Genomic DNA, 11,072 nt, shown 5'->3' on the forward strand with positions numbered 1-11,072 from the left:
TTGGTTGGGTCACATTTTGGGTCGAAACTGCATGTAAATCATAATAAGTGACCAAAACCAAAAAGGTATCACAAGTTTCTTACGTCAGATTCGCAAATTCCAAACCAAATTGGGCAGAAAACAGCTTTCCTTGGTTTAATTGTTTGTGTAATCATGTCTGCCTTCTCAGTAGTCATGCCACCGTGAGATGTTTTAATACCTACAACCCCAATTTGTCAAGTTACTGAGGCCTGCTATCGTGTTGCGCTGCAGCATATGTCAGCTCTCCTGGTTGTTGCTTCCCTGGGGTCCACAGTTTCATAAATCAAATTAGCACCGAGTTCAGAGTGGCCGTCGTCGGACTCGCAAGTAAAATGAGCGCAAATAAACTGGAATATATCATATATTTGACCGTTCAATGGATTAAATCTTTGAAAAGTTGTGCACCGGTTGCCTTCTTCCTCGCTCTCGGCATCGCAGTGGGAGGCCGGCCGTGAGTCGGGGCAACATCTGTGACAAACCTGGTGCAGTTTGATCAGTGGAGGCTGAATAGAAAAGGGAAAGTGGCTGCTTCAGTGTGATCTCTCGGGTCCTAGAGGGGATTTTAATGCGCTGAGAGTCTGTGAGGAGCGGGAGCACAGTAGGAGGTGAATGAGCTGAGGAGGAGGAGGAGGTTGTAAGGCACAGAGGAGAGATTCTGGGGCCGTCGTCGCTGTGGGGAGGGGGGTAGTTAACCGTGTGTGTGTGTGTGTGTGTTTGAGATACAAAGTGTAGGCTGACAGATGTGTCCATCAATGCCTGAAAGAATCATCTTACATCCTCCGCATCCATCTGCCAGAACAATGAGTTAAAATCTTTTCCACCATGAATAAATTAACCTTTTAGATTCTGTCTAATCTGATGTCCTGGAGGTCTCTTTAGTTTTTAATGTCTGAGCCATTAGAAGCACAGTTTCCCCAAAAGGACTGCAAGAAAACAAAGAGTCTTTCTAAGAACAAAGTTTCCGCTCATCCAATGATCCATCCATCCCTTCCTCTATTTCCTCGTCCTCTGCAGGTCACAGAGTAACAAACGAGGGGGCGAATCAAAGCACCTTTTACCCCGGGCCGGCAATATCCTTCAGCGCTTTCCCGGTCAGCTGGGAGATGTGATCCCTGCACCGTGTCCTGGTCCTGCCTCGTGGCGTCCCGGCTGGCCGAGCGCGAAACGTGTCGAAAGGGAGGCATCCGGAGAGCGTCCCGAATGGGCCCGCCCCAAGTGTTGGTAAGTTTCAGGTTAAAGGTTTCCCACTAGCCGAGAGATTGGTTTATAACTTTTTCAAACTGTCCGACTTGAGTTTCACATTTTTGGTTTAACTTGCTAAAATAAATTTCCATCAAAGGCTCACAAAGGCTCACGTCAACCCCAGCAGCCAGCATTTGTCGAGACACATTCAATGCCTTCCCAGTTTTCGCCTGCTGCTGCTTCCCGTCAGGAAGCCTAATTGCTCAGACGTGTATCCTCATCCATCATACCGCAATGAGCTTTCACTTTAACAGTGACTTTCGGTGTCACTGCACCGCCCTCCATACAGACGGGGATAACCTCTGAAAACCCACCCTTGGCCTTGTACCGCTAATAAAAAAAAAAAACCCGCCCCCACCGGCACATTTAGACTTTAACTGCCCTCGATCTCTTGGTGAGAAGAAGTAAAAGAAGCTCTGTGTTTGGGAGAGAGCGAGAGGATTCCTGTGGAACCTTAGTATCCGCGAATCCATCATTGTCACGGTTAAATAGGACCGGGGGTTTTAAGGATACTTTGACAGGGAAGGGGTTAACTAATGCTCTCCTATTAGCGGACACCCTACAAGTCCCTGGTGGCATTGTTTCAAAGAGGAACATCTGCCATAACAAAAGACAATCACAGAGTAAGATTGTGTACAGGGGTAATTTTAAATGACCACAACAAAAAGGTTAGAGCACTTTGGGTTTGACTGTTGCAACCAAATCAATATAAATCGTACGTTATTCAAATTAACATCCAGATACGAGCAAAACGTGAAAGTGTCAGTGGATCAGTTAGCGTCGTAAAATATGAGTGTGGTAAACGTCCATCTGTATTTAAACAACCGCGACCAACTGAGCGTGTGCAGCTATTGAAAGTGAAGCATTTAGGCTCTCTTTCACAAAGAGCCCAAGGGCTAAAACCTTACACCCCTCCCACCGTCATTATCCCTGCCACACTATGATCAGCACCAAATGCCGACTATCCCAGGCCGGCGCTCACAAAGCATGCTGGGAAGGACAAAAGCAGACCTTCAGCCGATTGGTTCCACCTTATTAACAGCTTGTAATCTTCTCATGTCTTTGGCTAGGCCTCACAGAGCAGGAGTTAGGGCCAATAGACGAGTGTGTCCTCCGTCGCCGCTTTGATGCGGAGCAGCCTTTCCCCTCTGAAAAGTCCGGCTCTGTTATATTACCATTGTTGCCGCCGCTGCACCTGTTTGTCCGCAGGGACACATGGAGGAAATCAGTCACTGGCAACTGTTAATTTCTCATTAGACTCTCTTTGCACATTGTTGTAAACAGAAGACGGTTTGGCATGTAAAAGCAGGTGCACCGGCACGTTTAACAGTTTGGCTCACTGCTCTTACAATGATCTTCTTTGGAGGCCAAATTGGAAATACTTGAAAATAAGTCTTGAGTCTTGAGCGTGAAAATTGTTAAACATAGTAATTATAAGCACAGACTCTGCCTTTGCTGTATTTTGTTTCAATTAATTAACTGATTTTGGGTTCACCATGTGTGGCGTTCTTCTATAAAAGTATTTACTCTATAAGAAGCAATATAGGGAATGTTGACTGGCAGCATTCACCAGCTGAAAAATGAGCTGCTGATCCCCGTTGACCTTTCTGCTTAAGTACCCATCAAGTGGCATCATAATTATATTTTGACTGCTGTATGTTTCGCCTATGGCCGGTTGAGGCCTTGGGGCAGTTGGCCAACTTTGCCAGCTGGGAATTTAGCCTCAATGAGACGTCCCGGTGCACGAGTATAATGGAGGGAATGTGAGGCCTCTGCGCTGGTAAACTCTTTTTATCCACCATTATAATCTATATCTGCACCTCTTGCACCAAAGTCACATTTTCTTTGCAGTTTTTACATGATTCAGAATGATCTCTAAACAGATGCAAATCACCAAAGGCCGCCGCTGTTCAAAAACAATCCATTGCCTCCATGAGAAAGATGATTATGTTTGGAAATAAAGTATAGTTTGACAGAGAAGTGGTGTTTCATTTCGATGAACTTTAAGTGAAGATCATTGTTGGTTTGCGCTTTGCTACACATGCATCCTCACCGTTACAAAGTGGATTTAGTTGACACTGGTAAATAACACAGAGCATCAATGTTTTATGGATGTGGATGTTAGCAACTCTGATTACCGAGGTAACCCTCACACCAGTCTGCCACAACATTATGACCAGTGACAGGAGAATTAAATCACATTGACCATCTTGCGAAAACTCAATGTTCTGCTGGGAAACTTTTGGACCTGGCATTCATTGGTGTGGATGTTACTTAGACATGTAGCACCCACCTAGACCAGACCAGGCACCCCCACCCCATAGCAATGACACTCCTTGATGGCAGCAGCCATCCCCAGCAGGATGCAACCTGACACAGATACAAACACAAAAACGCTTTAGGAACTACTAAAAAAAAACCATGAAGAACAGCACAAGGTGTTGACCTGGCCTCCAAATTCACTAGATCCCAAACTGAACAAGTATCTGCGGGATGATCCACAGAGGCCCCTCCCCTCAACCCATAGGACCCAAAGGCCCCCACTAACAACATTCTGTTACCAGACACCACAGGACACCCTCAGAAGGCCCATGTCCATTCTCTGATGAGTCACAACTGTTTTGGAGGCACAAGGGAGACCTACACAATATTAGGAAGGTGATAATAATGTTATGCCTGGTGGGTGTATATGGGCTAGTAGTGTATGGATAGAGCTGGTTCTCTGTTCTCTGTTTGAAATGAAAATGGAATTAATGATGCCGATGTCCTAGTAGTTTCATCAGCACGGTGAATTTGGTAAGAACCAAAGTAGTGGACATTATTTCCTAACCTTTGCATCATAAGTGAATCAACTTAATAAGTCACTCCCATTGGTTGTCACCTCAATCGTCTCAAAACTGAGTCAATTTCAATTTGGTACCCATCCATTTTTTTCTTCATCTATCATTTCATTGTCTCTTGTTGCCACATTACTGCTAGGCTTCCTGTGTGTGTGTGAGCCTCTTAAGAGCTATATTTAATTATTCATTTAAATAATTTCGCCTTATTTTGTAGCTTTTCTTCCACCACAAACAAGATGCTCATTGACAAGCAGACGAGCACATGAAATAGCTGCGTAATCGTGCCAATTTGGCCAACTAGTAAACCTCCCTCACACATGAACCAGATGATGGGTCCTCCCACCGAGGCAACAAACACTCCAACACACCAACAAGTGACACACAAAGCAGCTCTATCAGACACCTGATGTAAATTGACTCCATTAAGTCAAGACCGGCCCGTGGTTTGACTCAATTTGTGAATTTTGTCTCTTTATATCCAGCGAGGTGCATTTATAATTATGCCAATTTGCACTTGGTAAATGAGCCAATTTACGTGATTGTGCTTTTCGGCAAACAAATACTTGCTCTGATCTTTGAGGAAGTGTCATTCCCTCTGGGTGGTCCAAACTGAGAATTCATTATTGTACAGTTTTGGTTTTCTCCTCCTTATTTATCATTATTTATCCACATTAAAAGATTCAGGGTTGCTAACTTTAATTTTAATTGCTTTTAAAAATATGATTTAGAAGGGAAGCAATCTGTATTTCAGTGATTAGTTATGTTTTGTGTAAATTTTGTATTTATTTTTTAAAGTGAATCTAAATGATCAGATGCTTTTATATTTTTACCTAACCTCAGAGCTACCTAATTTTACCTAATTTTGCCTCAGTTGTTCGTACCAGAATAAACTACTTTTTTTTTTTTAAACTTTTTTATAAAATCCGGTCGTTTATTCAATTCAATTCAATTCAATTTTATTTATATAGCGTCAATAACAATACAAATCGTCTCAAGACGCTTTACAAAAACCCGGCCTGAAACCCCCAGAAATCCACCCATATAACTTTTGTGTAATTTGTATTCCTTCGGGAGATAATTAGATCAGCGTATATCCATATAGTGGTAGTGAATGGGGCACCGAAACGCAGCTTCTAAATAACGCATTATCTGCTGCGAAACTTGTTCATTTCACCAATATTTTGTTATGATATGCTAGTGCTATTCCCCGTTGAGTCTGGAGTCCTGTAATAGCAAATTACAGGTAAACAAGCCGACCATTGCGGGTGCGCACGGCGCTCAGAGACGATATCATCCAGATCAGAAGACATCATCCGGGGTCTGTAGGTCAATCAACAAACCCCGGATGATGATAACAGGTAACTCCGGACTCAACGGGGAATAGCACTAGCGTACAATAACAAAATATTGGTGAAATGAACAAGTTTCGCGGCAGATAATGCGTTATTTAGAGGCTGCGTTTCGGTGCCCCATTCACTCCCACTATATGGATATACACTGATCTAATTATTTCCCGAAGGAATACAAATTACACAAAAGTTATATGGGTGAGTAAACCACCGTATTTTATGCCAGAAACAAGGTCCAGGTTGTAAAAAACAGTAGTTCCCTTTTAAGCCTTTAATAATGTCAACTTTTAAGCTTGCAAATATGAAATCTATGTGAAAATAATAATTACTGCTTGAAATTAAACAAAGAAAAGTGTTATCCATGCATCCTTTAGAATCATAAATAATAAAAAAAAAACAAAGAAACCACATAAAAGGGGCAATAAAAGAAAGTTATTTCAGTTTATTTTGTGTCTTTTGGCACATTTGTTCAATTGATAATGGCCAAAAAAAAAAAAAAATCATGATCTTTCTCTCAGTGGTATCACTTTGGGGTTATTTTCCATCCTGTATCGGGGGGTAAATTGACCCAGGAGTTTGGCTGCGGTGTCTTCCTGTCTGTCAGCCGCAGGAAATGGCTGCACACAGACGAGGCATTTAGCTCCCAGGTGCAGACCCCCCATTGGACGGCCTTGCCCAGATGGATAGTACTCCTTCCACCATAAAGACACTAGTCTTCCCCCTGCCCTGAAGCCACCGGTGCTCCTGCTCCTGGTCCAGCCTCATCAAAAGGAGCCTGGAAGCCGGGAGGCGGATATGCTGGGCTGCAGCCCCAAATCAAGCTCACTTTTCTTTCCCCCTTGTAAGTGTTGGAGGGAGAGGAGGGGGGGAGGTATACCATTCTAGTAGACACCAGCTTCTTTCTTTCTCTTCTTTTCTGACTTCTGTTTGTGTGGCTTCTTGCAGGTGTCCTTTTTTTTTTTTTTCCCCTCCTGACACAGAAACGATCCCAAAATACAGTCAAAACCATCACGGCTCATTTTCTTTCATTACTCAGTTTATTACCTCTCATTGTGAGACGGGCACTAGAAATCAAATTGAGCCTGCACACACACACGAACACACACACACACACACATTCATCCTGGCTGCCTGCACTCTGTTCTCCTGCAGGTGCGAGGGCCATCCGCCTGGCCCTTTTCATGAAGCCCTCTCTTTCCTGTCCGTCTGCAGCCGTCCATTCAGCTTCAATCACAGCACCAGCCGGGCGCCGCCGCGCCACTGGTGGGGAAGGGAAGCGCCTCCGCACACATCTTTCTCTTCTTGAACGACAAGGGGAGAGCGGCTGGGAAGAAAGAAAGGGTCTTCCTCCTCTGCGTCTCCTTCTGCTTTCATCGTAAACAACTTGCTTTCTGTTTGTAACGGTGCTGCTGTCCTCCTCTTCCCCCTGCCTTCCTTTTCTCCCCCTCAGATGGGCTTTACAAGGACGAGGAGGAGGAGGAGGGAGGGCAAAAAGAGGACGGCCAAGCTTACCGTGCGACGGGAGTGATGCTGAGGTCTTTTTGTGGCTCATGAATGGGACATTTGAGGTTTCCAGCCTTGCTCTGTGCCCCAAGCCAGCTTCACCTGTGGTCGGAGTCAATTGGCCTGTTGTCTGGCTGTCTGGAACGGTGCCCAGCTCCCCTGCCAGCCAATTTGGTTAGCGTAGCCTGCTCAGAGGCGAGCAACAATAACCTCCACCTCAAAAACCATCAATTAACTTCCCACACACAATGACGTGTCCATTCACCGTTTGCCAAAACTGTTCTCTGACACGATTAATACCCGCGCTAATAGTGCTAATACCTGCTCTCTGTCACTTAGCGAGGCACTGATGATTTTAAATGGCTTTCAAGTTGTTAAAGGGCTGTAGAGGTACGTTCCTCTAAGCTTTTTTTTTTGCGTGTTTGTGTTTTCAATTAAACTCTCACAAAGACAAAGAAAAACTGTGTGCAGTCAGGTGCTAACGCCAATGCAATGTGTACCTTCTTTTTGAGGTTTAATCCTCTTCATGGCTGCTCTTTTCCTCGGATACCTTGTTATACGTGTAATAATTATATGAATTCAGCATCGTAAGCAACGGAAATCCTTTATTTCAGCACAACCTGGGTTATTTGACGATGTTTGCTGCTGCCAAAAGAGCTCACAAGTCATATTTAATTTAGATAATTTAATTCGCCAGCATCTATAGATGCTCTCCAAACAGAAGAAGCTATTTTGTTGTTTTGTGTTATTTTGTGCAACAATAAGGGCTTATTTTATTTCACAAATGAAATAATAATAGAAAATTCAAACATCTTTCATCTCTAAATATTTTAGGACACTGTTAACTTTAAGTACTGTAAACTTAAGCGTCATTTGGGACATGTTAAAGGTGTCAGAGTTGCAGGTTCACACTTTTCCCTTTAAGCAGAGATCAGATTACCTACTGGAGCAACTAAATACTGTCACTGTTATCTGGTTTCTGCTGGTGATCCGTGGTCCTCAAAGTCGGACGTGCTCAAGAGCAAATCATGTGCTGGGGAGGAGTTCAACTGAGGTGGGGGGGTATGTGAGGGCAGCATTTAGCTCACTTCTCCACTGTGTGAGGTGTCATTCTCGCCTCATGCTGCTGTGGAAATGAGATAAAAAAACTGAGCTGCCACTTTAGGAGGCTTTCATTTACTTCTCTACCGTGCAGCCGGGAACCCTCTGAAGCCAAAGCTGAAGTGAGTTGTCGCTGTGCTGGATGGCAGCTTGCAGCTTTCTGCAAACAGAGGGGAGATCAACAGGTGGAGGGAGTGAAGATTCGATTCTTGTGGAATTTTTGAGAAGTTTCAGTTAAGTATTGTCGCCTATTGCTGCCAGATTTTTAATTTCTCGACTAAACTGAACTACAACTCAGACGAACAGCACTCTTCTGAGGGGACTACAGTATGAATGTGCTGTCAAACCCAGTAATCAGGGCCCAGGAGCAGTCTCTACCTCTCTGCGGCCCCGGGTCTGTCCAGGACTTAGCCCACTGCCCTCCAGGGTTCAACCTGAGCTCCCGTCTGAATCCTGCACCCATGCTCGGCCTCCAGAGCGGCCAGAGATCAGCCAAACCTCAGAGGGAGCTGAGCCACGAGGAGCAACAGGAGCTGAGGCGGAAGATCAACAGCAGGGAGAGGAAGCGGATGCAGGACTTGAACATTGCCATGGACGCCCTGAGGGAGGTCATGGTGCCTTACGCCTCCTCGCCTTCTTCCGCCTCCTCTCAGTCCCACCAGCCTGGGGCTCCTCCAGGCCGCAGGCTCTCAAAGATCTCCACCCTGGTTCTGGCCAGGAACTACATCCTCCTCCTGGGTTCGTCTCTGCAGGAGATGCGGAGGTTGCTGGGGGAGGTGAGCGTCGGCATGGGGGTGAACACAGGACCGGTCCCCAGGCTGCTGCTTGCTGGCGGGTGGCCCCTCATCTCTGGTCCCAGTCAGCTCCTACTCACCCAAGAATCCCTCCTCTCCTCAGCAGCCTCCTCCTCCTCCTCCTCATCCTCTTCCTCCTCCACTTCATCATCCTCTGCAGCCGCTAAATGTTCGCTGCTTTCACCGGGTCCCATGGAGGCCTCGCTGGCACCGGTGCAGTGGAGCTCTGCAGGCCCTTCAGGCGGGCCCCTGTGTCCTTGTGGAGTCTGCAGACTGCCCAGGTTCAACCACTCTGCTCCAGCTCCCAGATTCCCAAAGTGACACCTTGAAGGCGAAAGCTGAGGAAGATTTCTGACTCGATGACTGTTAATGTATGCAACGTTTTTGTTTTTTTATATATATATATATGAACTGTTATTTTTCTAACATCTTAACATGTTGATATTTTACTACACTACTTACTCCTTCGATCTTTTTAAAGATTATGGAACCATTCTCATGTCTTGAGCTAATAGTGCTTGTTTGGATGCGAGTTGTGATGCATATTATTACATTTTTAAGTCTTTTCTTAAGTGTAAACTGTAAAAACTGTGTGCATGGTGTGTATGGACTGCAGTATTGTGCTGTGGTGAGTTGAATGCTGCTTGGTGACAAATTTTAAAGAGGTCCTAAAAGAAAGGCCTCTTGTGAAATAAAATATTTGCTAGTTAAAGGCTCTGAGATCCTATTTTATCTTCTTTGATTGAAAAAGATTTAGTTATTTTATAATTTCTGTATGTAGGTTTGAAGTCAGTGTGGCTTTACAGCGCTTTAAGTCAAAAGTGACGACAAGGAGTTCGACTCAGTTTGATTTTTAGTTGAATATTTAAAACGAGAGAAAGAATAAGACATACTTAGTTTATAGTTTATAATCCAGAATTTGTAGCTACATCCTCGTTTGAATGTTCAGATTTACTGCAGATTTGTAAAGTGTGAGACTAGGAGGAGAAAAAGGAAAAGAAATATACACAAGCATCAGGATAATGTGGTAGAAAATGATGTGTAAATTTGCGTTTATGTGCAATTCACAAATTCACAAAATTATGCATGCATAATATATTCTATTGTACAACTGTCTCACAATGCTGTGCAAAATAAAGTAGGTAATGGGAGATGCTGCACAGGTGCAAAATATGAAGCAGAACCACGACAGAAAATGAAGCAATTACTAAGATAATGGGCAATATTACAAGATACTGGCCACTGTTAGTACATTACAGGTGCAGCTACACAACCAGGTGTAAAATCAGTCAAAACCCCAGTCTGTGAAGATTATACATATTACGTAGTGTGCACATGTAATGAAGTGTTGCAACTGTTGCAAGATTTGTGCAACTTCAAATACTCTTTTTCACAGTAGTGAAGGATAGCCTTCATAAACTGCTTTTATTTGTCCGTTATTTGCCATTTTTCAGGTACATTCTCTTTTCATTTGATTTAAACGTTTTTAACTTTTTGCAACTTTAACCAAATGAGGAGCAAACTTCTCCTCATTCGAGCTCCGCCTCTATAATTTCCGATCCACTTCAGGCGCTGGTCGAGGCGCAGGCCTGAAAAGCGCCGTCCAGCCCTGCGCGCCAACCCCCGAAATAGTGAAACAGTCCTCATCTGGTCGCCCATTCATATCTCCCGACAAGCAAAAGATCAAAACCCGCCCGTGTAATTACTGCCCCACAGAAAAGAAGGCCTTTTGATTATTAGCCCCCTCTCGCTCCTCCGTCCTCAAATTCTTGATGTTTCCCTGTGTCGAGGAGCCGGGAGGGGTGATTTGGTGCTACTCATTACACTCACTCCACAATATGTTCAAACGCCCAGAAAATGTGTCTCGCTGAATAGGGGTTCACTCCTGCAAACTCGCCACCCCGCTGGAAGAAAGCCGGCAGCCTCATTCTGAGGGAGAATAAGAGGCGCCGGCCGGGGAGGATATTCTCAGCCGCAACCTGGCCCTTAGCGCGGCCTGCATGAATAATAATAATGAAAATAATCATAATCATAATGCTCATAAAATACTCTAAATAATTGCCACCCCGGAATAAGAGGATTATGGAGGGTAGATATGTGAATGGCGGCGAGTGAAAGGAAGAGGAATCTGTTAGCATCAGGGAGGACAAAAGAGGAGCTGGATGCCATTAAGTGAGATTAAGCTAAATAAGGCTTGATTTTCTTACAAGGAAAAATGAGGA

General features: G+C 44.5%; 1 protein-coding gene across 1 annotated transcript; it reads left to right on the forward strand.

Annotated features, from left to right (window-relative positions):
• Positions 1-8,362: 8,362 nt before the first annotated feature.
• Positions 8,363-9,171, forward strand: olig1 (oligodendrocyte transcription factor 1; the record flags this gene model as incomplete). The annotated part of the gene is made up of 1 exon (XM_084544567.1): positions 8,363-9,171. Exon 1 carries the CDS (start codon positions 8,386-8,388, stop codon positions 9,169-9,171), a length of 786 nt encoding a protein of 261 aa, XP_084400693.1. The 5' UTR covers positions 8,363-8,385.
• Between the last annotated feature and the right edge of the window lie 1,901 nt (positions 9,172-11,072).

This window comes from Chelon labrosus (genome assembly GCF_963514085.1).
Source record: "Chelon labrosus genome assembly, chromosome: 5".
In the NCBI taxonomy this organism is placed as follows: domain Eukaryota; kingdom Metazoa; phylum Chordata; class Actinopteri; order Mugiliformes; family Mugilidae; genus Chelon; species Chelon labrosus.